Source organism: Microtus ochrogaster, chromosome 16 (assembly GCF_000317375.1).
Source record: "Microtus ochrogaster isolate Prairie Vole_2 chromosome 16, MicOch1.0, whole genome shotgun sequence".
In the NCBI taxonomy this organism is placed as follows: Eukaryota; Metazoa; Chordata; class Mammalia; order Rodentia; family Cricetidae; genus Microtus; species Microtus ochrogaster.
The window spans coordinates 36,061,301-36,087,796 of NC_022018.1; the positions used below are offsets into that span (position 1 = coordinate 36,061,301).

The window sequence follows — 26,496 nt, forward strand, 5'->3', positions numbered from 1 at the left end:
GGGGGAGGCGGAGATCCTTAATTGAATAATAAAATTTAATGAAAAAAAAAAGAAAAATGAACTGGAAAAAAATTTCTTCTATTTTTTTCAATGATTATATTTAAAAATATATTATTGTTGTTATTGGTGTGCAAGTATGTGTGAGCATGTTGTGTGTTCGTTACATATCACAGCACACAGCACACATAGAGAGGCAAGAGAACAATTGTGGGGAGCCCATTTCTTCTCCCATCATGGGATCATGGGATCCAAGAGCTGAAATCTCAGCACTAAGGAAACAAAGGCAGGCAGATGTCTGGGAATTTCAGCACACCCAAGGAAATAGTAAGGCTCTATCTCAAAGAAAGAGGGAAAAAAGCAGAAAACCACCAATAACTGTCGTCAGTTTTCCATTCCTAATTACTGCTCCTTGTTCCAGCATCTGTTTACAAACTAATGGAATTTATAATATAATTTAATATATAGATATATTTCATAATATAATATAATTTATAATAACACTTAATGTTATTTATAGATGCTTGGTCAGTAGCTCAGGCTGTTACTAGTTAACTCTTACATTTAAATTGACCCATATTTCTATTGATATTTTGCCATGTGGCTCATGGCTTGTAACCTCATTTTCTATATATACATCCTGCTTGCTTGGCTGGCTGGCATCTCTTCCTTATCCCTTCATTCTCAGATTGGCTTTCCAGCCTAACTTTATCCTGATCAGCGATTGGCCAGTCAGCTTATTTATTAAACCAATCACATTGACATATATTCACACAGTATATAAAAGAATTTTCCACAGCAAACAGCAATCAAATATAAAGCTTAGGCTAATCAATAACAAGTGATATAAGGATAAAATTTCCCCTTCAATTTCTATCTTCTGTAAATAATACATGTAAAAGACAAAATTAGGTGTTCAAACACAGGCCTTCACATTTCAAATCCATCAAACATTTAAGTAATTTAGAAATACACAAAAATAATTAAATACAATAGAGCCCCTACCTTAAAATTTTGATTCTATATTTTAATCAGGATTTTGTTTTTAATATCTACATTTTATGCACTAATTTATTAAATTTTAAAGTGATTTCACTTTTAATCTTAAGTTTCATATACAAACTCACTTTTTAAGACCAAAGAACTTCCTATATATTTTAAATAGCAAAACAACACAAAGAACCAATTCAAGACAAAAGATACCGCCTATATGTTTCACAAAGAACTGAACTTTTCCTATAAAGTTATTTATGCTTAAGAAATATTAGACAACATGTCTATTAAACTCAAGATATTACACATACAGTCCAAAGCCATTTTTTAAACATTAAACACCCCGACTTGAGCCAAGTCCCGATTCCCTATGGCTGCATCCCCCTAAGAAAACTTTGGCTTAGAAATGGTGGGAGAATTCCCATGGCAGCGGAGAGCATCTTAACAGTAAAACTGGAATGTTGCATGCAAAATATTTGTTTTAGGAAAGTTAGGGCAAGCAAGGGGAGAGTTCTAATGCGTAGTTTTGTGGCTCTGGTCATTCCCAGCCACGTGGTCTGTGCTCCCTCAGACACAGGTAATGGAATAAAGGAAGGAAGGATATTCTAATGCGCAGACAGTCCCCGATGTCGCCATTGACAAAGCTCAAATGTGTTTGCTTGAACTAGTCCTCTAACAAAGATAAAGGAAGAAAAGATAACGCACATGTCCTGTCATTCTGACAGATGGCTTGAAAGAAACAGGGAGGGAAGTGAAATAAAATCCAATTTTCCCTAATCTCCCTCCTAAGCCTCTATTTTGCCTCAGGATTGTCTGCATAGTCTCCCGGGATCTCATGATGATCTAGCTGTCCCTTGCATTTGCACATAGAAAGGAAGTCCTTGAGACAAGTCGCCTTGGAGAGGGACTCTGCTCTGTGAGGCACATTCCAATCATGTATTTCTTCTCTAATGACATAACTTTGTGGAGGCTTAAGTTTTCTCATTCATTATGTTACCATAAACTGAACACATTTCAGGTCCGGGGTGTGTGTGTGTGTGTGTGTGTGTAGATTGAACGGAGGACCATTCATATTCTAGCATGCACTCTCACGGGTGAGCTACACCTCCAGTCCTTCTGATAAAAATAAGCAAACAAAAAGTTTAACAAAGAACACACAAGCAACATTTGAATGTATAACATGTAGTTGAGCTCACCGGGACTTCTACACCACACAAAGACAGGTTTGAATATGGACTTCACTTAATAAGTTTGACCTATCAACCCACCTGAAATTCATGCAATGGTGCTTATATACAAAGATTATTATGAGGATTAAAAATAAGTATACAAGTAGCTGTAGAGATGGCTCAGTTGATAAGAACACGGACTTCTTTTCCAGAGGACCACTGTTCGATTCCCAGAAGCCACATGGCAGCTCACATACAACTCCTGGAAATTTCTGTTCTTCTGGCCTCTGGGGGCACCAGGCAATGCATATGGTACATGGACATACATGCAGACAAAATGCTCATAGACATAAAAAACTAAGCATATAAAATATGGGTCTCCAATTGTCCCCAGTACACTCAAAAGTGGATGTTTTCTCAGAATGTGAGAGTTACAGAAATAACCAGTCTTGGGCAAGATGGCATCAAGATGACGCTCAAATGACTCTAAGATAGCAGTGACAAGTACTAGCACCACTTCCCCCTTTCAGTTTTTAAGATGCTATTTTCATCAAATCAAATGCATCCTAACTCTATTAATAGCCATCACTTTGCTATTAACTGCTAAATATTTGTGTAAATTATATCAAAGACTCTTTAAATACCTCTGTGCAGCATAGACTAAGGTGAGCCCGGGTGTGTGATGCTGAAATTTTGGTTTCTGATAAACTCCCATGTGGCAGCCAGTGTATTTGTTGACATTTGAACTGCCGTTTTAAATATTCATGTGCTTCGTGAATTTAAGTAACACATTTAATTACTCTGCCTCTATGTTGGCTTCTCTCAAAATATAAGTTATTAAAGCAGTATTAGACACACTGTTATGAGCCACCATGAGGGTGCTGGGAACTGAACTAGAACCTTCTGCAAAAGCAGCCAGTCCCCTTCATCACTGAGCCATCTGGCCAGCCTGCTTTGTTTTGTCGAGACAGGGACTCATAACAAAGCCCAGGTTGGCTTTGAATTCTCAGTAATCTTCCTTTGTCAGTCTCTGAGTGTTGGATTTATAGGTAAAGGCACCCCAACCATCTTTGAGAAGAAATGTGGAGTGGTTTATCTATTTCTTATTCTGTACAAGTTTGTGGTTTTCACCGAATCTAGAATATAAGGAAAATCCATTACCAGGAAACTTACTTCTTAGAGGGAGCATAGAGTTCTAGTTTTAAAAGAACAAGTATTTAATGTGTTTTCAAAACCTGGGCCCCAGCAGCAGTAGTCTAACAAGCACTTTTAGCAAAAGCTGAAAGCACAGCAAAAGATCCCTTCCAGGCTGCAACCAGACACAAGAAGTCCAACGTGATGAAATCATTGTCATTTTCTAGATTAGAAGCAGCCTCAGCAACAGCTCAGATCCAATTGACAGCAACAACTTTTGTCTTTCAGAGTAAATATTTTATGTGCAAAAACATGCTGGGCAATTAGTCTGTGCCCAATCACATATTTAGCTAGCTGCATGTCTTCATTGCCTTTACAACAAGGCCATCCCTTCTACAGGGTGTTTTTCTATAAAACTGATGCCAGTCATGACGGGAAACAACTGCATCTAAGTAACAAGACTATAACTTCTACGAAAATCTTCTTTTATACTAAGAATATAACTTCTTCTACTCAGCTTAAATCTAAAGATTTTTCATGCTGGTTTTTTTTTTGTATAAATATCTTACTTTTTCATTAAATTTAAATTGACTTGCCTAAGGCTTTTAGTAGCGGTTCTTCTGGTTGAGGTGCTAATCTGACTTGCAAGAGAACCGATGTTTCTGGTACTTTACATCACGATTTCATTAAATTGCTCAGCAGGGCTTTGAAGCAAGTATAGTTTACTGATGCTCATGGAGAAGAAAACCCAGACCCTCCAAATGTGAGAGAATTACCTGTGGTTTCCAGAAGGTGGCAGTCTTCAGATTTGAACCTTTGAGGCACATTTCCCTCTCAAAGTCTTAGTGGCTTTTCTGTTGCTGCAAAGACCATAACCAAAGCAACTCAGAAGAAAGAGTTTATTTTAGCTTACGGTTGTAGAAGGTTAGAGTCCATGACCTTTATGGAAGAAAACATGGCAGCCCAAAGACAGGTATGGTATTGCAGCAGTAACTGAGAACTTGCGTCTGATCTACGGGCCCAAGAATATGAGAGTGTGTGAGTGTGTGTGTGTGTGTGTGTGTGTGTGTGTGTGTAAGGGGAGGGGGGAAGAGTGAGGAAAAGGGAGAGAGAGAGAGAGAGAGAGAGAGAGAGAGAGAGAGAGAGAGAGCAGTAACTGGGAATGATAAAACCACACCCCAATCACACATCTACAAAAAGGCACCACTTCTAAATCCTTCCCCCAAACTTTCACCAACTGGAGGCCAAAAATTTAAACATATGAGCCTATGAGGGCCATCCTCATTCATACTAGCACACCATGTATCATTCAAAGTCTTTGGAATGAAAAGTGAATTACTTTTCCTCTAACACGTGGAAGGTTACAGACAGCACAGACACTCCAGAAATGATTAAAATGGGAAGGAGAGTCAGTGCCCCTCCCAATACCTTAGACCTGGACCAGTGTCTCACAGTATAGCAACAATGAGGGATTTCACTTTTTCCTTCATGTTGAAGGAGAGGGAGGATCTCTCTCTCTCCGTACAGCTCCAATTCACCAAACACATTACTAAACACATTACACAATTGCTTGGGCTCTATCAAGAGCATGAGCTATCCTAAGTAGCCACACCTCTAGACTCTCCTCTTGATAAACCCCACTGTCTCTACTTAATTCCTTATCCAGAACTGCCATCATTCAGAAATTAAGTCTTTCAGAACCAATGGACCCAAAAAGCACCAAAAGTACTAGTCACTCTCACTTGGCAGCTGTGGCATTTAGGCCTCCAGACTGTGGTTAACTTACTGGCAATTTGATTATGGGAGAGGAAAAAGACCACATTTTCAAATGGTATTGCTTGAAAAGCCCAGGCTCCAAAACAAAATGTGTCCCCAGAAGCACTTTTCAGCACAGCCCCACCACCCAAATACTAACGGTCTTTAGGAGATTCTGTACTAACCTGGCCTCGTGAAGATTTTCCAACAGGTTCCAAACTTACTCAAGATCTCTTCTCTCAGTGTTCCTGAGTGTGGGTGGCTAATATGACAAATGGCCCCTGGATGAGGTCACTGCCACACACATCCCTAAACTCCTGGAAATCAACAAGTATCACGTGGATTCTTTTTCTGGTCCCCAAAACACCAAGCCCATGTGTGAAATAGTGAGGATAATGTTCCTGGCTCAGGACTTCCTTGGATAGCAATGTCATCGTGGAAGACCACTATGCAGAATGGCATCAGGAATGACCAGCTTTGCCAGACGAGCAGAGCCTCATGCAGAACTGACTTCTCATGGGATGCAGAAGTGCTGATTTGCTGAGAGCTGGTGAGTGTCGGGAGTGAATTGAAGTACCACACTAGGTAAAAGTGGCACCCATACCATGAATTGTCAGACGCAGAAATCCAAACACCTTGGGGATTAAGAGCTGCAAAATCATAGGTCAGTTCTGTATTTTGATCTGGCTGTGAGATGGTAAATTCTTCAACTTCTGTTTGGAGAAAGAAAACAAACAACATAGTACTTCCTGGCAGTAACCTTCTCACCACCTCATCTTTATCCCAAACAGTGAGATGCCTAAACACGCATGTTGTCACCTGCCTCCTTACCTTTGTACTTTTCGGTAAGAAACACATGCTGCCTGGGTGCCTGTTGAGTAGATGGAAGCTCAGAGGCTGGCGCCATGGCCAACCAATCTGAGCTCAGCAGACATCCTATATGACTTTGTCGCTTTTCTGGTGCTGTGATAAAATGCCTTGGCAGACACAACTTACGGGAGAAAGGGTTTCGTCTGGCCCGCCATTCCAGAGGGGATAGAGTCCATCACCACAGGGAAGGCATGGCAGGCAGAGCCGGAGAGCAGCCTGACACACTGAGCTGCAGTCCAGAAGCAGAAACAGAGGCATGGCTGTCATCTCAAAGCCCACGCTCAGTGATGCAGTTTCTGTTGCAAGGCTCACCTCTGCAAGCGTCCCAGACAGAGTCACAGCTGGAGGACAACCATCAGCCTGTGGGAAACACTTCCCGTTCAAACCTTACAGCACAGGTCCGTGATGGAGAAAAAGTATGTATTTGCCGCGCCCCGCGCCCCCGTGTCTGTGCTCTGTGCGCTATTACCTAGTTCGCGAGCCTCAGGCAAGGGGCTGGAGGTTAAAATACACAGACACACAGACAAAGAGACAGCGACATGGGTCATCCTTGAATTCCCCAAGAATGCCCCCTTTATTGTGTTCAGGGGCAGATTATATAGAGATAGCCACGCCCCAGCCAAACCCATCAGAAACCACTCTCCTGCCATCAGGAACTCCTGAAAGTCTCCTGCTCAGAGCAGCTGTAGGCACTCAGATCAAGGGATTACAAGAAATTCAGGATCTGGGGTCTCACTGCTCCCAACATGTATCACTATGAACTTACAAGAATTTAAGATGCTTGCTATGGAGACAAAATGATTTAAGGATGCACCATTTCAAGGTTTGCTATGGTTTCGTTTCTGAACTGCTTGCTTGTGGCAAACAAGTTAGGGGGAAAGGGTTATTTTAGCTCATAATTCCAGGCTTCAGTCCATCTTAGCAGGGAAGTCAAGACAGCAGGAATTCATAGCACCTGATCACATGATGTCCATAGTTAGGAGCGAGACATGAATGCGTGTACACTTAGTGCTTGGTTAACGTTCTCTACCTTTCTACAGCCCGGGGCCCCAACCAGGAGGCGGTACAACCCACTCTCAGGTTGGATCTTTCCACATCAGTGAAGAACGCTTTCCACAGACAGAGCCAGGGGTCAATGTGATCTCAATAATACGTCACTGTGCCCCATAGCCTGACCCCATGATTCTAAAGTATATAAAGTTGACAGTTAAAACCGCCCGTCACAATATGTGAAATGGTTGGTCCTTGTTAGCCATGTTGATGACAAGAGTTCCGAGAGAGACAATGCTCTACTCAGATGTACACACAGAGTCTTTGATAGTAGTGGGGGTGAAGAGCTGAGTGGCACTCTCTAGATAAAAGTTGTTACATATTTACATTTTTTTCTAAAACAAATCAAATCTTTGCATACTAGGTCTTAGGAATGATAAAAAACCCCTGAGGCTTACACAGTTCTAAACAAGGAGAAGACGAGGTTTTCAGCCAACTTAGAGAAGCTAACATTGATTCAAAAATTATGTTGGGTATTTGCTGGACACCTAAAATCTCAAAACATGACTAACATATGCTCTCTATATTCTTAGACTCTAAGGAGAAGTAACACATTGTCTTTTTTCATATTTATATTCCTAGCTAAATAAATTAAAATTTAAGAGAATTTTACAAGTCTATTTGGAAATAATGGTTCTTTTTTTAATGAGAGCATCTATCGCCATTTTAATTTAATGGATCCTTAAAAACATAATCATAGTAGTATAAAAAGTGAAAGAGGATTTTTCTGGTCTTATTCAAATGTTTGTTTATATGAAACTAAGTATACATCAGAGTAAGAATATAGAAAATTATTGATTGAATAGAATTTTTCTTTAAAGGAGAATTTGGCAATGTGCACCAAAACCTACAAAATGTCCATATGCATGGGTCTTCTGATCTTATTATTGGGAATAAATCTAAGGCCCAAGTTTAAAGGATGTATTTTAAAAGATACTATAGAAGTCTCTAAGAATGAAAAACCACTAATCTAAACATTCTCCAGTAATATAGGTTTAGTAGGTTTGTGTATATAAATTTAAAAAATATTATATAGCATTTAAAATAAACACAAAAAATCATAAAAATCCAAGATAACGGAAAGTGAAAAGTATTAACAATGTAAAAAATGAGACTGCATGTGACTAAAGACTGGAGGTGCAAAATACAAGGTTTTTATATAGTATTTTCCATATTAAATTGGTATTTTACAAAATATCAAAACTATTTGTTAATTTGTATTGGGAAAAATAGCTTCTTAAAATGGTAGCAAATGTTGATGGTGTCCAATTATAGCTCACACTGGGGGTCTTAGCAAAGTTCTGGTTTCCCCACGGCCTCTCCAGCTAGGTTTCACACACACACCCTTATTCATTGAGACGACCTCGGAGAGAGGAGTAAGTCTAGCCTTTCCCTGTGTTGTTGCTGAAGCCTGAAACCCCAGGGGAAAAATAAGCACCTGTAAACCTAAAGGTATTTTTTAAAAAAGGGTACTTTAAGAGTGCAACTGGCTTTTAAGTTTTACCAAAACTTAAAGGAAAGGACCGTGGAACTGGGCTGCAGTTTAGTGGTGGGGCCTGTGTTCAATCCCCTGGACCCGAAATAACAACAACAAAACATTTGAAAGCCAGGAGACATTTTAAGGATACCATAAGGGAATTTAAAACAAAGATCGTGAAGACAAGACACATTTCTGGGGCAGAAGGAAAGGTGGCAATCTGAAAAGTAAAACAGCCCGTGGAAGAATTGGCAAAAAGCAGCTTGCTGCAGAATGTGACAGAGGAAAGAGCAGGCAAAGCCCCATGAAGAAGAAGAGAATCTGTTACCACATTAAATGAAAACTTGGGCATGAATTTTAGTTTCAAAAAAATTAAAAATTCCAGAAATCAGCAAAAATGCATAGCAACTTGAAGAAATGAGCATCAAATTATTCGAAGCCACGAATGTGAGGTGTGTGCAGATAGGATTTCTGAGGGGGTGAAGCGCAGGCTTGGAATCCCTTTTCTAGGTGGTCCTGAGGACTGAGCACAGGCCCCTGTGTATGATAAACCAGCATTCTACCTGTGTGCTGCTACTCGGTCCACAGAATTTAGAAGTTTGTGTCTAACCTGAGTGAGTGTCAGCCAAATCTTGGGACACCGTGAACATTGTCCGTGTGTATGTCAAGCCTCTTGGGACACAGTATACATTGTCCAGATGTATGTCAAGCCTCTTGGGACACGGTATACATTGTTCAGGTGTATGCCAAACCTCTTGGGACACGGTATACACTGTATGTCAAGACTCAAGCAATTCATATGAACAGATTTATTAGAGGAATTGGCCCCCGCAAACATGGAGGTGCAAGTATCAAGGTGAATTTACAAATAGAAAACACGGGCACAAGACCGTGATGCCATGTCCTGAGACCTGTGCCCTTCTGATGCAAAGTCCTCCTGACAGATAGGACATGGGTGTCATGTGAGTGACTTATATGTAGTGAGGACGAGGCAGAGGACAGAAAAGATGCACCCGACCCTTACAAACGCTGTTTTTTTTCTTTCCTTTAAGTAATGCATTATTCAGGACAAAAGGGATACTAGCTATTAAATCTTCAATCCATGGGCATTACTGTCTCCAAATCCTTACTCAAAGTTAAAGAGATTTCCCTGGTATTTGCTTTGCCAACCACAAGTCCTTTGCAACCTCTTAATTGCAATATACAATTTGTACACTATTATCTGGCATGTGTATCTTAAATACCTCAATGGCAGAAAGGATTTCTCTCTCAAATATCAACTTTACATAAGCTTCTACCCATGCTGAATTAGCTGGAACACCCAAAGCTCCAGAGAATAGGGTACAAATGTTTTATAGAAAAACTATGATTTGATATCAGTCCTGCCCTTAAGTGTACAGTTTATGTCATTGTCAAACTTTGGAAATTCCTAACAGTGGGGCAGAAGTTACTTTCTGCAGCTCCATAGTCTGGAAGGAATAGATTTCTGTTGTTAATATGAACACAAATGAATCATTCGGCTTTCTGGCCAACTGGATCACTAGGACCCTAATTCTCACTTGTCACCAGGAAAATATCAACAAATTAACTCTCACCAATCACCTTCTGCCCCCTACTGGCAAGAAAGGATAAAGCAGATAGTGTGGTCCAGAATTCAAACAGCAGGGAAAGTTGCTGGTTCTCGCAGTAATTAGGGTGATATGATAAAACTATGCCAAGTTACAGAGGAATCAAGGTACAGGGTTTCTATTGTGAAAAAGGTCTGAGCTAGAATAAAATAGATAAGGTGATATCACGACACTCAACAAATCAAGTGAGATGAGGCCAAGAGAAAGACGAGATGTGGCCCTTCATTAGAATGAAGTGTCCTTTATCTCTGGTTTTCACTTAAAATCTATTAATACTGTAAGGGTCCATTCTATGAAGAGCAATGCACAGAGTCAATGTAATCCCAACAGAAATCCCCACACATTCTCCACAGAAATAGAGAAACAATTCCTAAAATTTGTACAAGATCTAAAATTCTGCGACTCTGCTCTTGAAAATGGTGTGTTGAACCTGATAGAAGAGAAAGAGGGAGGCAGCCTGTAATGCATGGGCACAGGACATTTCCTAAATATCCCACCAGTAGCACAGACACTGAGAGCAACAGTTAGTATATGGGACCTCCTGAAACTGAGATGCTTCAGTAAAGCAAAGGACACAGTCCATAAGACAAAAAGGCAGCCTACTGAATGGGAAAAGATCTTCACCAACTCTCACATCAGTCAGACGACTGGTCTCCAAAGTATATAAAGAACTCAAGAAATTAGAAATCAAAATATTAGATTATCCAATGAAAACTGGGGTACAGCTCTAAACAGAGAATTCTCAACAGAATAATCTCGAATGGCTGACAGACACTTAAGCAAATGTTTTACATCCTTAGCCATCAGGAAAATGCAAATTAAAATGACTCTGAGATACCATCTTACACCTGTCAGAATGGCTAAGATCAAAACCACCAATGATAGCTTAGGATGGAGAGGTTGCCGAATAAGGGGACACTCCTCCATTGTTGGTGGGAAAGCAAACTTGTACAACTACTCTGGAAATCAGTATGGTGGTTTCTCAGAAAATTGGGAATCAACCTACTGCAATCCCACTCTTGGGCATATACCCAAAGGATGCTCAATCATACCACAAGGACATTTGTTCAACTATGTTCATAGCCGCATTATTTGTAATAGTCAGAACCTGGAAACTGCCTAGATGTCCCTCAACCAAAGAACGGATAAAGAAAATGTGGTTCATTTACACAATGGAGTCTACTCAGCCATAACAAACAATGACATCTTAAAATTTGTAAGCAAATGGATGGAACTAGAAAAAAAAAACAACCTGATTTAGGCAACCCAGAACCAGATAGATGAGCATGGTATGTACTCATTCATAAGTGAAAACTAACTGTAAAGCAAAGGATAAGGAGCCTGTAGTCCACGGCCCCAGAGAAGCTAAGTAACAAGGGGAAACCCTAGGAGAAGCATACATAGATCTCCCTGGGAAGGAGAAATAGACAGGATCCCCTCTAAGAAAATTGGGAGCATGGGGGTGGGGGAGAAGAGAAGGCTGAAGGAGAGGACGAAGGGATTAGGGGAGAAAGAAGGAGAACTCGAGGGAACTGGATGGTTGAGATGGGGTAGGGCAGAGAAGAAGAGCAAGGAAAGAGGCATCTTGATTGATGGAACCATTATGGGGCTAGCAAGAAACCTGGCACTAGAGGAATTCCCAGGAATTCACAAGGATGACCCCAGCTAAGACCCTAAGCAATAGTGGAGAGGGTGCCTGAACTGGCCTTGCCCTGTAGTCAGACTGATGAATATCTTAAATGAACCTTCATCCAGCAACTGATGGAAGCAGATGCAGAAATCCATAGTGAAGCACTGGGCTGAGCTCCCAAAGCCCAGCCAGAAAGTGATAATACGAGAGGAGTAAGAATACAAGCAAAAAGGTCAAGACCATGATGGGTTCACCCACTGAAACAGCTGACCTGAGCTAATTAATGGGAGCTCACCAACTCCGGTCTGACAGGGAGGGAACCAGCATGGGACCAAACTAGGCCCTCTGAATGTGGGCGACAGTTGTGTGGCTGGGGTAGACTGTGGGGCCACTGACAGTGAGACCAGGATTTATCCCTATTTCTTATTCTGGCTTTTTGGAACCTATTCTCTTTGGGTAAACCAAAGGCTGGAATAGCTTGCCCAGCCTAATGGGGAGGGCCTTCGTCCTGCCTCGAAGCAGTGTGCTAGACTTTATTGACTCCCCATGGGAAGCCTTACCCTCTCTGAGGAGTGGATGGGGGAGTGAGATGTGGGGGAAGTTGTGGTGTGTGTGTTTGTGTGTGTGTGGCGGGAGTAGGGGATGTCCAGTTCTGCCCCATTCTCAAGCACAGATGTGAATAAAAACTCTCCGTAATGGAAAGTGCAGACAATGAAGGCAAGCTGGGGCTCAACTACTTCCCTTGGGAAACAATCGGTTAAGCTTTCTCACAATGAAATCTGCACATCTTTCTTGTATGGTTTTCTACAAATTGTTAAACTGTCACAGCGAGGTGGGGAAAATACCCTGCCTCCTCTTCCTCTCATTTTCCATGGGCACAGATCACTGGAAGGCATATTTGGAAATTATGTAGAGCTAACATTCCTTTGGTCATCTGGACGCCTGAGTTAAGATGATTACTTCAGGTTTTGAGTTGAAATCCTGGGAATCGGGGAGATCTTTCCAGTGGTCTTGGCCAAAAAATGTGGGTGATAGTTATTGGTGTTAACCAGCCCGCCTTTCGGCATTTACAAGAGGTCAATTCTGAAAACCCTTTCTCTCTGGGTTTATCTGATTGGGTTCTGAGTGATCAGCTTTTAGAGGGTCTTGTGACACAGGCAGGAAAATGATCCTGCTCAAGTGTCTAACAAGGGTTTAAAGCCAGATGAGGGCATCTTGGAACTAGACCTGGAACTTAACATCTGTCTGCTTGTCAGTCAGTGATTACTCATTGTCTCCAGAACACAAAAAGTGGTCCTGTGGTGCAGATTGCCCCATAATTTAAGGGATCTCTTTTAAAAGAATAGGGGGTTCAGCAACATGCAAAAATTAGTGCTTTAAAGGTTTCAAACTTACCAGTTCTGGTAGCGCAAGCTGGTAAAATTTGTGGGAGGAGGCAGAGGCAGGAAGACCTAGAGTTCAAGGCCAGTCTGGAATACATATTTTTTTTTAAAAAAAAAAAAGGTTCAACCCCATTTTGTAGGTCAGAGATTCAAGAAATCATTTGCCTCTGTTTCAATATCCATCTTATGTCACATTCTTTTTTGGTCAGAGTGCACTTTTGCATAGTCTGGTTAGATGAGACCCTGATATTGAGTAAAACTCAACATAATTTTTAGATATGTCTGTGTTTAACCCAGAAAGAAAATCTCTTTGAAGAAAGTATGAACTGCAAACGAGAGACAATTGGATGCCCCTTGGCACCACCAACCCTGTCTTCTCTAAGAGGGTACTAGGAGCTGGGTTGGTCCTCTGCCCCTCTCTGAGGTTGGCTTGGGCGAGCCTTCTTCCAGTGTAGGCTTGCATGCACCATGCATATTCCTCTGGCCAGTTTTCTCAGTGTCCCTTGTTTCTGTACCAGAGATGAGGGAACACGCCACGATGGCTTCCTTCTTCCTTTTGGGTGACCCCAGGAGGCTAAATGGCAGTTGCAAACAAAGCAGCTTACTTACATATTTATTTATTATTTATCTAACTTTTTTCTCTTTAGTTGCATCTGTTGGTGAATGCCTTCCAGGTTTCTTTCAGGTGAGGATTGGTCAGAATTTACAGATTTGGGGAGGTACTATTATCTTTGAGAAACAGATATTATTAGTGCACTGATGCATAGGAAACTCTCCAAGGTTGTATTCTAGTTGGCATACTTCATAAAATATTTTAATTACTTGAGCTGATAGTTGCGTCAGATATTATTTTAGAATAGAATCATGTTTTATTATATTTTTCTTATGCAAAATCTTATTTTTATTTTGAGATAATATAACTTAGAACCCTTTTCTATTAATTATTGATTTCTTTTGTATTTTGTTTTTTTTTCTAAATTACATTTTGAAGTCAGGCGTGGTAGTGCACTCAGAAGGCAGAAGCAGGCAGATCTCTGAGTTGGACCATCCTGTCCTACAATAGTGAATTTCAGGCCGCTCAGGGCTATATATAGAAACTTTGTCTCAAAATAAAACAAAATAAATTACATCTGAAAAATTATTTTAATATTCAAATTAGACAAAAATTATTTTTCTAATAAAAACACATTAACATGTGTTTTATATTTTAGTAAGTTTTTGTTTTGTGTTGTAAAGAGAACTGTCTATGTAAATTTAAAAATTTTAGTGACCCTAATTTACAGTGAAGACCCAAGAGGAAAGTAATTTTGAATTATTTGCCATCTATTAATTTTACAATGGGTCATATATGGTGTTCCTTTTATAGACTTTAAGAAGCTTAAGGAAATGCTTAGACACCATCCTGGAGCAATGCCTGTGTGAGCTACTTTAGCAGCAGAACATGGCTGCTAATGTTTCATGGAAGGGTCAGCAGAGTGAGGCCACTGTTAACTCTGAGCTAGAATTTATCTCACCATAAAAAGCTAACCATAACAAAGCCCAGCTGCAGTCCATCTTACGGGCTCCTGACACTCCCAGAAAGAACTCTAATTTAGTTAAACTAAAGCCATGACCTGACATGCTACATGGCCAGTACCAAAAAGAAGCAATGAGTATTATGAAACTCATTCTTCAACACAATAATGAACTGCCCACCTAACCATTTAATGCTAGCCCCATACAGATGACCCACCTGTGCTAGCTAGTTTTATGACACAAGCTAGAATCATGAGGAGGGAATCTGAGAAAATAAGAAGAGGCTGCAGGCAAGCCTGTAGAACACTTCTCAATTAGTGATTGATGGGGGAGGGCCCAGTCTATTGCCCCTGGCTGGTGGTCCAGTTTTATAGGAAAGCTGGCTGAACAAGCCATGAGGAGTAAGCCAGGAAGCAGCACACCTCCATGGCCTCTACATCAGCTCTTGCCTCCAGGTTCCTGCCATCACTGCTCTTGATGATGAACTGTTATATGTAACTGTGTGTGAAATACTCTCCCAGCCCCTCAAGTTGCTTTTCGTCATGGTGTTTCAATATAGCAACAGTAACCCTAAGTAAGACATTACCCAATGGAACCTAAATTTTCCATTATATATGTGTGTGTGTATATATATATGTATAGATATGTATATATATCCCAAACTTTATATATATATTTTTTATAAATATATATAAATATAAATATATTTATACATATAGTTTTGGGGGTTTGAACCAGAAACTCAGGAAGGAATTCCCAGAGCAAGTCCATACTAAACCCACCCCCTCTACTGTAAGCCACTCTACCCACAACAGCCTAGGACCATCTGGAATCCTGGAGACCTCCACAGCCGGGACCCTCACCACCACCTGCTCACCTATCAGCCACTTCCCCAACTTCGACAATGTATGATACAACAGTTTGGAGTCAAACCTAGAGTCTGAACCAGAACTTCAGATAGGGATTCTCAAAGGCAGTTTATCCCAACTGTCTGCCACCCAACCCAATGCTGGGTCCAAGAGACCAGAGTGTGACCCAGAAACCCAGTTAGAGAGACCCAGAGGCAGTCTGGTTTTTAATTACCTGTACAACTAACTATCAAGTACCCAACTCATCATGTTGATTTGGTATAAAGTCTGAACCCCAAACCCCTGAGTGGCCCCAAAGCTGAAAAACAAGCATCATTTGGCTGCCCCACAACCTGACAAAGAGCCAAACACCCACCTGACATAGGTGAGATCAGATGAAATCTGTACTAAAAACACCATAATGACCTAACTTCAGATGCCTAGACGACAAAAATATAAACACGGAGGCTGGAACCAAGGGTAGGTTGGAGCAGCTCAGTCCATGGTGGCAGGAATGTGTTCACAACACAGCAGACTAGAAAGCAGAATGCAGCCTGAACTATGGTTGGGACTATAACTCTCAAAGGCCTACCTCTAGCGACCTACCAGCCATGGCTCACCTTCAGGGAGGTCCCATAGCTATCTGCTGGGGACCACGTATTTAACACATGAGCCTATGAGGGCACTCTACATACCATCATGTTTGCATTGAAATAGTGCAAGCCCTGCTGCTCCAAAAGGAAGGCGTCATTTTTTGCACGAGGCACTGGAATTCTCAACAGGATAAATAAACCATTTTCTAGAATAGAATGGGTAGAAAGAATGTACATTAAAAAGGGATTTACTTGATGGGCTTAGGTGATACAGGTTTGTCCAATGGTTATATGCAGGCTGGAGAGACAGAAACCCTGGTAAGCTGCTGAGTCCAAGGCTTGATGGGAATACTAGACCCAGAGAACAAGTGTGTACCATTCTTCCTTCAGATGTCTCTTTTAACCAAAGTAGGGTCTCAGGTCCCCAATCAATATGTTCTTCTCTAAATTCCTAGCTAGCAGAGCAAGGGCTATTGAATAGAAATCCTGGCTTACCGTATGGTTTCTATCTTACAATGTATCACTGTCCTGGGTTTTCAGCAGGTGACCAGGAAAGCAAGGTGTAGTGCTCCATGTTGGTAACCCTAACACCTGTCTGTATTTGAGGCGACCCAGGCAGCAGACTGCAACTTCTCAGGTAACCAGCCCAGCTTCCAGATGGACTATGCAGGCCTCAGAGCACCCTACTAAAGTAACTTGGTAAGATCTACAGATGAGCACAGAGATCTACTATGGAGCAAAACAGTACTTGGTGGGTGGCTTTTCTCCGATGCAACCAGAATATTGGAAACTTTACAGGACCACTGACTATAACTCACTGATGTGGGAATGATTTCTTATTAATAAAGAAACTGCCTAGGCCCATTTCATAGGCCAGCCCTTAGGTAGGCGGAGAAAACAGAACAGGATGCTGGGAGAAAGAAGCTGAGTCAGTGAGTCGCCATGGTTCTCCAACTCCAGGCAGATGCAGGTTAAGATCATTCCTGGTAAGCCGGCTTGTGGACTACACAGAATAATAGAAATGGGTTAGATCAATATGTAAGAGCTAGCCAATAAGAAGCTGGAACTATTGGGGCCAGGCAGTGTTTAAAAGAATACAGTTTCCGTGTACTTATTTCGGGGCATAAGCTAAGCTAGCCATGCAGGCGGCCGGGCGCAGACCCGCTGCTCTTAATTCAACAACTCACTGTTTTGAAAACTGTCAACAAAACTGAGACTTCCAAGTTGGAAAAAGAAAATTCCAATATCAACTGATAGACTCTAGGCAATGTGATTCGTTTATTTAAAAAAGCACAAATATGCTAAATAATTTGTGGGGAGAGAAAGTTGAACACTTGTGACTTAGAGGATGAGAGTACTTTTGCTTCATTTTTGTTTTTTTAACCCAAACCCCCTGCAAGTCTCCACTAGCATGATTACTGTTTACTGGGAGACTAACCCACAAGCAAAAGTAAAGGCTGGTTCAACAAATCTGAAATAGGACAGGACCCTATTCAGGTCAAACACAAGGGGTTTGGGGCAGACCAAATGCAAAATGCTAGACAATCACTGCTTACACTAACCTGGAAGCCTGCCTAAAAGCAGATCCAAGCACTTTTAAAGGCACCATTTATGACACTTTAGGAGACAAGTAAGATTTTTATCTATTTTCATCAACACCCTGAAGATTCTCCTTTCCAATCAAACGCTTTATAGGCTGCAGGAGATGGACAGTTCTGAGTCGTGTCTGCTAACTGCAGTCTGCGGGCTGCTCTCCTCTAGCATAGGGAGACTAGTCCCACGCTAAGTGAGCTTGCACAGGGATCAAGAAAAGCTCACAGATATATAAAAGTATTCCAACAATACACACGCCAACATTCTAAATGTTTATCTTTGAGCAGAATATGACTTTGACAGGTTTCTATTTTCCCTGTCCTCCCTAGGTTCTGGTGGCAGTCCTGTTACACTGGATATGCTGTCTGTCACATGCCTGTCATCCTGTGCTCAGGAGGCACAGCAAGGTTACAAATCTGAGGCCAGTTTGGCTACAGAATAAAATCATCCTTAAAAACAAAAATATTTCAATAAAATATTGTATTTTTACACTTTATCCCTTTTATAACTATTATCTCTCATAACTGGAAACTTTATCAAAACAGAAAAACATCTGACATTAAAATAACCTTCCCTATCTACTTCAAAGTAAAAAATGGTGCCCTGCCTCTTTTCAAGATATAAGAAATTTAGATGATAAACAAAAATTTACAGATTTCACAAATATTTTGTACAACAATCTGTAATGTTTTATTAGAATCAGCTATCAAAGACATTGCACCTTCCAAGTCTGTGACTGGATTTTATGATGTTCAACAGCTTTATTACGGTAATGCTTGATAATATTTAAGAGTGAACTCAATTACTTCACATGTTTGTCAGTACATTATTCACAATTCTTAAATATTTTAAATCAACCGACCTAGAAGTACACCAGGCTTACTCTCAACTCTTCTGAGGGGACAGGAAGACCGAAAGACACCTAGGCCTTGAGTCCAATGTCTAACCCACAACAACTACATCATCACTGGTGAACTCATAGGTAGGCACTTCCAGGTTGAGCGGCGCAGGGCCCCTCCTAATCCTGCCAGAGGCGTCATAGTGTGACCCATGGCAGGGGCAATAATAGCCACCAAAATCTCCTGCATTTGCAATGGGTACACAACCAAGATGAGTGCAGACACCTATCAGAATAACCCACTCGGGTTTCTTTACTCGCTCTAAATCGTGCTGCGGATCTCTCAACTGGGCCACATCAACTGCAGCTTCCTGGGCAATCTCCTTCTGGGTTCTATGGCGCACAAACAGAGGTTTGCCTCTCCATTTGAAAGCCATGTTCTTTCCTTCCGGGATGTCAGACAACTTGATTTCGATCTTCGACATGGCCAGTACATCAGCAGAAGCGCTCATGCTGGAAACGAACTGGGTGACCACATTCTTGGCAGCGTACGCAACCCCCACAGTAGTGGTTGCAGTTACCAGGTAAGAGAAGCCTTTCCTAGCCTCGCTGCTCTCTTTAGAAGATTTTGTGCTATCTAGAACTTCAGTGCGACGGTAGTCAGAGAAGTCGGGCACCTTGACATCCGTATGGGAATAACGAACAGAAGCAGGAGCTGCAAGACAAACAGGTGAAAACTACAATTAAAAGAATGTCCTGGAAGACATACACATCAGCAAAGACTTTGAGTTATAGTAGCAAACAGCAAAAGAAACAGGTATTTCTAGTTTGCTTGGTTTTTTTTTTTTTAAATCAATTGCTCAGACAGACTATCCATCTACATTATTTCTCATCCTCTCTAGATGATCTCTGGATCTCTAGTGGGTCCCAAAACCCACTTAGTCCACCTAACAATTGATGTGTGGTCATCTCAAGGCAGATGCCTAGCTGGTACCTCTGCTATGTGCTCTCTGGAAGAATTGCTATAGTTCTTAACATACTAATGACACAACCATAACCCTCCTGTGACTTGATATACTTTAATTGTAGAAAACTTAAGGATTGCTATTTTCGATTCCAAGGCATAAAATTCAAGTAAAACCACTTGTGGTCAGAGAACAACATCCTTATCAGCACAGGCAACACTCAATGGAATCTACAAGTAATTACTTAATTTAAAAGGGGAAAAGGGGGAAAATTTTCATATACCCCTCCCTTATAGACAACAGCATCTATATAAAAAAAACTCTATTTTTTATACTGTGGAGCCTTTGAATGGAACATTTTTCCTGTAGGTCATAAAATGGGCCAATGTTTGTGAGAAATGAACACACATCTATGCACACTTGGAAAGCAGCAGCAGCATTGTCCTCTCTCTCAGGCCATTTGTAAATCTCTGACAAAAAGAATGAGCTCACTGGCAGGATTCTTTAAGTATGTTTAGAAATTAAATTCCCTCACAAAATAATATTATAATAAAAATTTGTTTTATAAATATTCTTTATTTTCAGAAAAATGCGATCACTGTAACAGTGCTACTACCTGGGCCTTTGAGGTTCTCATCTTAAAATACTTCTTTCAACACCCAAATATCAGTATTTTACCCACTTTTCACATGACTTCAAGGTAACTACAGAAGTCACAAACCTGAACAGGAATGAAACCTATCAAAATTACTTTTCTGACAACCCAACCCTTCTGGAGAGGGAACTAAGACATGAGTAGTGGCAGCCTGAGAGTCACAATTAGGACTTTGCAGAATCGCTTGACATTATGCATTATTCTACCTAATACCAATGGGATGGTATAGACTGGTATTTGTAATTAAGAATTACTTCCCCATCACAACGCCTGAGATTACATTAAAAAAATGTTTACCTAAAATAGAAAGGAGGCAAGTTCACAGTTCTAAATTCAAGAGTACCCACAACCACCAACCATTGACAATACAAGGTAATTAAGAACACTACATAGAATGAATGACTCATTCTCATTCATTATGGTGACAAAAGAAATCTAGCTATAATATAGTTATCATTCTCTGTATAGCAAGTTATACTTCATTGTGTCACATCATCAACCAAGGACCCTTTAGGAAACTGCCATGTTGCAAGTCAGTCTCTATGTAATTTGCACAAGGTGTATTAAGCATGGATTCTTAATTTTAACCTTAAGCATTATCACTATCAATTATGGAAATATCACTTTGAAAAGAAATAAAAGGAAATCTAAGTCATGCAAACTTTTTGCAGTTGTAGAGCTAATGTAGCTAGACATCTGCAAGGAAGGGATGCTACCATGATGAAACACAAGGAAGGGATGCTACCATGATGCAAGCTTATTCCTCCGTGCAGCTTCCAACTAAAACCTACCAATTTTTGTCACTACCTATCCATAAGTGGCTTTTTCCATAAGCCGCCTGGATGGATCTGTCTTTATCAAGACAGGGTTTCTCTGTAGCTATGGAACCAGTCCTGGAACTCACTCAGTAGACCACACTGGCCTCAAACCCAGAGATCTGCCTGCCTCAGCCTGAGTGCTGGGATTAAAGGTGTGAGCTACCACCCCCCAGCCCCTGGATGGATTTTAATGTACAATTAAATTACAAGGTAAAGTGTGCTTCCAGAAAAAGGTTTTGGCTGTTTTGAAACTGTCTGCTTTGGAGTTGGTGGTTTTTTTTTTGTTTGTTTGTTTTTACAATAATCTTTACAAGAAACCTTTGAGCTATCTGACAAACCTGAGAGATGCTTTTCATTTTGCCACGTCTCCTCATTTCTCACCTCCCCATTCCCCAGCCCAAACAGACCTGGAATAACACTTCTGTCCTAAACAGTTTCTCAAAGAACCACTAGTGTTCCCTCATATTTACTCAGAAAAAAAAAAAAAAAAAAGATCGTGTGTTAGTTTATAGGAAATCTGACACGGGGAGACAAAAATTAAGGAGCCATTCTAGCCTCTTAAAATGAAGGTCAGAAGTCTCAACAATAGAAGGGAAAGTGCTAACATGTCATAATGATGTCAGATATCAGTAAACACAACACTGGTTTTTGTTGTTTTTGAGACAGGGTTTCTCTGTAGCTTTGGAGCCTGTCCTGGAACTAGCTCTTGTAGTCTGACCTGAAATTAAGGTTAAAAGCTAAAACAGAGATATGCAGAAAACAGCGTCAGTCAAGCTAGGCATGGTGGCTCATGCTCATAGTCCCAGGCCTGGGAAGGCAGAGGCAGGAAGGTCAGGCGTCTGAGACTAGTCTAGGCTACACAGTAGGACCCTGCCTCAAAAGGAAAAAAAAATAGCGAGAAAAAGGGGTAGAGTGGGTGGATGAATGCCAGGTAAAAAACTGCCCAAGTGGACAATTTGATTAGCACACAGAAAGACCATAAACTCAACACTCAGTGGTGCCAAGTAGGTAACACAGTAAGGACTGAGATGAAGCAGTCAACTAAGAGAGCAGAAGCCTGAGCCCCCCCGCAGCTTCCCACACTGTGGGAGACACCAGAAATCATTCCAAATTTTTAAATCACAAGGGCATGTGAAGAGAAACGTCAGACCAAGCATTGACTTAGGCAAACTTGGAAGATACCACATTGCGTAGAATCCCCGCTATATGGGTCACTCCCCCTCTGGGGGGTCTGTTTTCTGTAAGAGTAGCTTCTACATCTACCGTATCTGCCTCTTCACAACTAAGTGGGGCTGTGAAAGCCCCAGCTAGAGGACCCAGATACCTGATACACTGCTGACCCTTTACAGTGGAACTGACCTCGGGGTTATGTCTTCCTTTCCTACTTTTGTGGGAGTGGGGATGGGGTCGCTGGGGAGGGAGTTAAGATGCTGAAAGACAGATGTACCAGTGAGTTGTCTGTACCAGGCAGGTGTCTCGAGTGAGCCAACGTGTTCTTTACAACTTCTATTCTGCATACTTATCGTCTAAACCGTACCAATGATTTTACATTTTACACACAATTCTCTCACTTAAGCCTCACGACACCAAAATTAATTGTTATAACCACGAAGCCACTTCAACCATGAGGAAAAACGTTTGAAAATTTGCCCAAGGTCAAACTCCTGTAAGCAACAGTATCCCTGTCACTTAGCGGGGACAGTGGGAGGCTAGTCTTGAAGTTAACCAAGGAAGTCAAGTGTAGCCTGAATGCAGACAGACTCCTGAGGCCTCGGGGGTGGGGAGTGGGGAGAAGTCTCTGCTGGAGCAGCATCTCAGCGGCACTTCGTCCTGGGGTGGCGCTCGGCCGCCAAGGTCGCTGAGACCAGAACCGCATCCTCCCACCCCCGCCGGCGAGCCACATCCCACAACACCGCCCTCCCCTACCTCCCTGAAGCCGGATCGGGGCACCCTGAAACCCGGCTCACCGTTGAGGAACACCGTGGCGACCAAAGGCCGGGTCGCGGCCTGGCCACTCAGCGACTCTCGGGACAGGAAGGGTCGCTTCACGTCCAGCACAGGTGGCTCCGGGGTGGCGGGCACCGCGGCTTGCAGCAGGGGCCGCAGCGCGCCCGCCACCCCGCGGGACGTGGCCGACAGGACGGGCGCGAATGGGCCCGAGCGGGCAGCGACCGACAACATGGCGACAGCGGCTCCAAACACCTAGCCGGTCACAGGGACGACCTTCCGCTCGAACGCAGGCGCGAAGAGGCGCGGACGGCGCAGGGCTTGTGACGTCAGCGCGCCGCCGGAAAGGGAGTCCCGCAAGGATCAGCGAATCGGGAGGGTCGCCGCGTTGGAGGAGTGGCTACAGGTGCCAGTTGGGGGCGGGGCAGGAAAAGGCGGGGCCTGGCGCCGGCTCTCATTCGGTGTCTGGGTGTCTGGTTTGGTCCCGGTGCCCAAAGAAAGCTCAAATCAGGAAGAAAGTCTGGAGGTCGTGACGCGATCCCTGGCCTTGGTTTAGGGCAAAAATTTAATCAGGGACGATCTAGGAGTGAGAAAAAATTATTACAGAATTAAAGAACAGGCTATTACTACTTCCTAACGTTTATCCACCTAGAATACATACTAACCATCTTTTTTTCTACAAAATTTTTTTTATCACCTAACAACAAAAAGGCCAGAAACCTGCGTGCAAACTTTGACAATGACAGTGGGCTTACGATTATTCATTATGTACTATGCTTTAGATTTGGTGGTTTGCTGCTTTGCTCATTATGGTCTCTTTAATAACAATGCAATAGTGCTATCTGCATTTTGCTACCGAAGGACCTTTTGGTGTTTAGACCCTTTGCTCAAGCATGGATTGCCAGCCAGCAGTGGGTTGTCATAGTGCCCTGAACCAGTTCTCCGAACTGGTTTCTGAACCAATGGGTTTCCCTAGTGATATTTTAGGCGGTACAAAGGGGGAACTCGCAATCACTTTCACATAATGAGAAAACTACTGCCTTTTAACTTTTCTCTCATTTCTGGTTTCACCAATAGCAAAGTCTCAGTTTGCTGCTATTAAACATTAACCCTTCTTACACTTAATAATCTCCAATTTTTGAAGTAGAATAAACCTTATCATTAAGTTCACACAGGCAATTGAGTTTAGAGATATTATTCATTGTCACAGGATGCAGTGCTCCATACAGGTTTTCTACTCTATACCATAGTAAGATACTTTGTTTCTTCATTTCAGGTTTTAAAAACAAGTTACATATAAAATATGAAATTAAGCTCTGAATTTGGCATGATCGTGATATGATGCTTGTATAATTCACTCCATGGACGCTGGAACCTTGGCAGGGTTCCAAACCTTGATGCTGCAGTTTCCTCATAAAGTGGAGGTGGGAATGTGAGTTCCCCACTTTGTAAAGTCACTGGGAAGACAGAATGCCCTAAGTTGTCCAGAGTCCATCTGATGAGTCCTGACAGTGTGCTCGTTTTTTGTTCCTCTCTAGGACTGCAGGACACCAACCGTTTTCTCATATGGCTCCGTCTGTAGAGTCCAGGCACTGCATTGTACTCTCAAGATAGTGCTATTTCCTCGGGAGCCATCTAACACCTGCAACACCATCAGAGCAACTACCATGGTAGTTTGATTGTTTTGGGTGAAATGCTTCAAGTTATGGCAGCCTGCTGAGAGTGATAAGAGTAAATAGAGACTGAATGAAGAAATGGATGAATGAGCCTTCTGGGGGCCCTACAATTTCCTGGTAGAAGGACTGATATAGGAATAGTTACCTCCAGACTCTCTGTGTTCAGCCTCAGTTATATCTATCATTCACACGAACTGTGCCTGGGGCAAACTCTGTGTGTGTTTCAGTCTTTTCCTCTCTAAAATAGAAATAATACCATACATTCCAGTGAGCTATTGCGATGATTAATGGACTGTGCCAATCAATGGTCCTCGCGTCGTGAGAGAACTGAAGACTCAGAGAAGTGAAAGCAAAGCAGGTTTGTTTACATGACCATGCGAGGTCATGTGTCAGAGAGCAGAGGACAGTGATATAAACCCTGATCACGTGATCCTTCTTCCCCTTTTTAGAATAATCAGGGAGGGGACCATTTTATTGCCATCTAGTTCTTATCTTTCCTTCTGTTGTTTACATTTCTCTTTTTTTTTTCAGCCACAAACCATGTTCAGGTGCATCTCTACATTTTTAACATCCTGCTTCTTTCAAAACTTATCAGATACATTATTATTGCAGGCAAGCTTGGTCGCGAGTTGGGGCAGGGTAGCTTAGCATACTTTGGGTGGGGAGAAAGAATAGCTAAGAATTGTCTAAACATGCATTAGCAGGGCTTTAGTGTTCTCTGTTCATTTCTAGCTGGATATAAGGTACAGCTTGAGGCACCTTTGGAAATGTAACATCATAGGTTATTTCTAACATGAACTAAAAGAAGCTGGACCTAGTAGTGGTGTATACTGGTAATCTCGGCACTTGGGAAGCTGAGGCAGGTATGTTGAGAGCTCAAGACCAGACCTGAGCAATAGAGTGAAACTTATCTTAATAAACAAACAAGCAAAAATAAATAACAAATAAATAAGCAAGCAAGCTTGGTTCGGATAGGGACCTGCCATCACAGCACTTGGCAGACTGAGGCAGGAGGATCAGAAATTCAAGGCCAGTCGGACAACTTAGTGGGATCTCATCTCAAATGAAAGATAATAAAAGGACCCATTGGCTTTCAAGTGAAAGTGTTGTCAATATCCGTGCCTTAACCTACTGCTTCCTTGAAGGTTAAAGATTCCAACAGCCTGATTCAGACTCCCTTTGTGAGATGTGTGGCCTGGCAATGCAGAGTTTTAAATTTCTCATTAAAAATGACATTCAGAGTGAGGGCGGGGAGTGTAAAGAGTGGCAGAGCACACGTATGCCTGGGCTCCTGGCTTCAGTCCCTGGGGTGGGGGCAGAGATCGCTGTGAGAACTGAAAGAACTAATGCAGATGAAATGCTTAGAAAAAGAGCGTAATAAATGTTTGTTGAAAAATAAAACCAGAATGAAGTTGAGAGAGGGAGAGAAAGAAGAGAAGCAAGAGGAAGGGAGGGAAGGTTAAGTTGGTGTGTGTGTGTGTATATATATATATAGTGTATGAAACTGGACCTGAGGAAATGGCTCAGCAGTTAGGAGCCCTTACTGCTCTCACAGAGGATTAGTGTTGAGTTCCCAGTATTTAACATGGTGGCATATGAACACATGCTAACTCTAGTCCCAGGGAAGCTCATACCATATTCTGGTCTCTTCAGGCACATGTGTACATATACATGATGGCTTTTAATCTTTAAAAATGTGTCAAACTTTCAAAGAATAAGAAATCATAAACATCTGTCATTAATTTTGTAAAGTAGGAGAAAAAAAAAAACAGGCATAGGTCTGGGAACAAAACTCCTTGCCCAGCGTCTCAGTAACCGAGATGTCTGTAAGGCATAGTATGCACATGAACAAGGCAAGAGGCCAGAACTAAAGCTTTAAAAAACAAAACATAACAAAACAAAACAACCCCCAAAAAACACAGATGGTTTGTTTAAATCAGATGTCAACATTCAAAGACTAGAG

General features: G+C 41.8%; 1 protein-coding gene across 1 annotated transcript; it reads right to left on the reverse strand.

Annotated features, from left to right (window-relative positions):
- Positions 1 to 18,301: 18,301 nt before the first annotated feature.
- On the reverse strand, positions 18,302 to 23,169 carry LOC101991461 (cytochrome b-c1 complex subunit Rieske, mitochondrial). Its single transcript, XM_005355000.3, has 2 exons — positions 22,878 to 23,169; positions 18,302 to 19,187 (listed from the first exon to the last, which is right to left on the reverse strand). The coding sequence occupies exons 1-2, from the start codon at positions 23,089 to 23,091 to the stop codon at positions 18,577 to 18,579; spliced, it is 825 nt and encodes a 274-aa protein (XP_005355057.1). The 5' UTR covers positions 23,092 to 23,169; the 3' UTR covers positions 18,302 to 18,576.
- Between the last annotated feature and the right edge of the window lie 3,327 nt (positions 23,170 to 26,496).

Bases quoted from the DNA above. Each gene is read 5' to 3' on its own strand.
- LOC101991461 (XM_005355000.3), bottom strand. From the start codon at position 23,091: ATGTTGTCGGTCGCTGCCCGCTCGGGCCCATTCGCGCCCGTCCTGTCG. The intron at 19,188-22,877 runs GTGAGCCGGGTT...TTTGTCTTGCAG, and splicing joins CGCCACGGTGTTCCTCAACG to CTCCTGCTTCTGTTCGTTAT.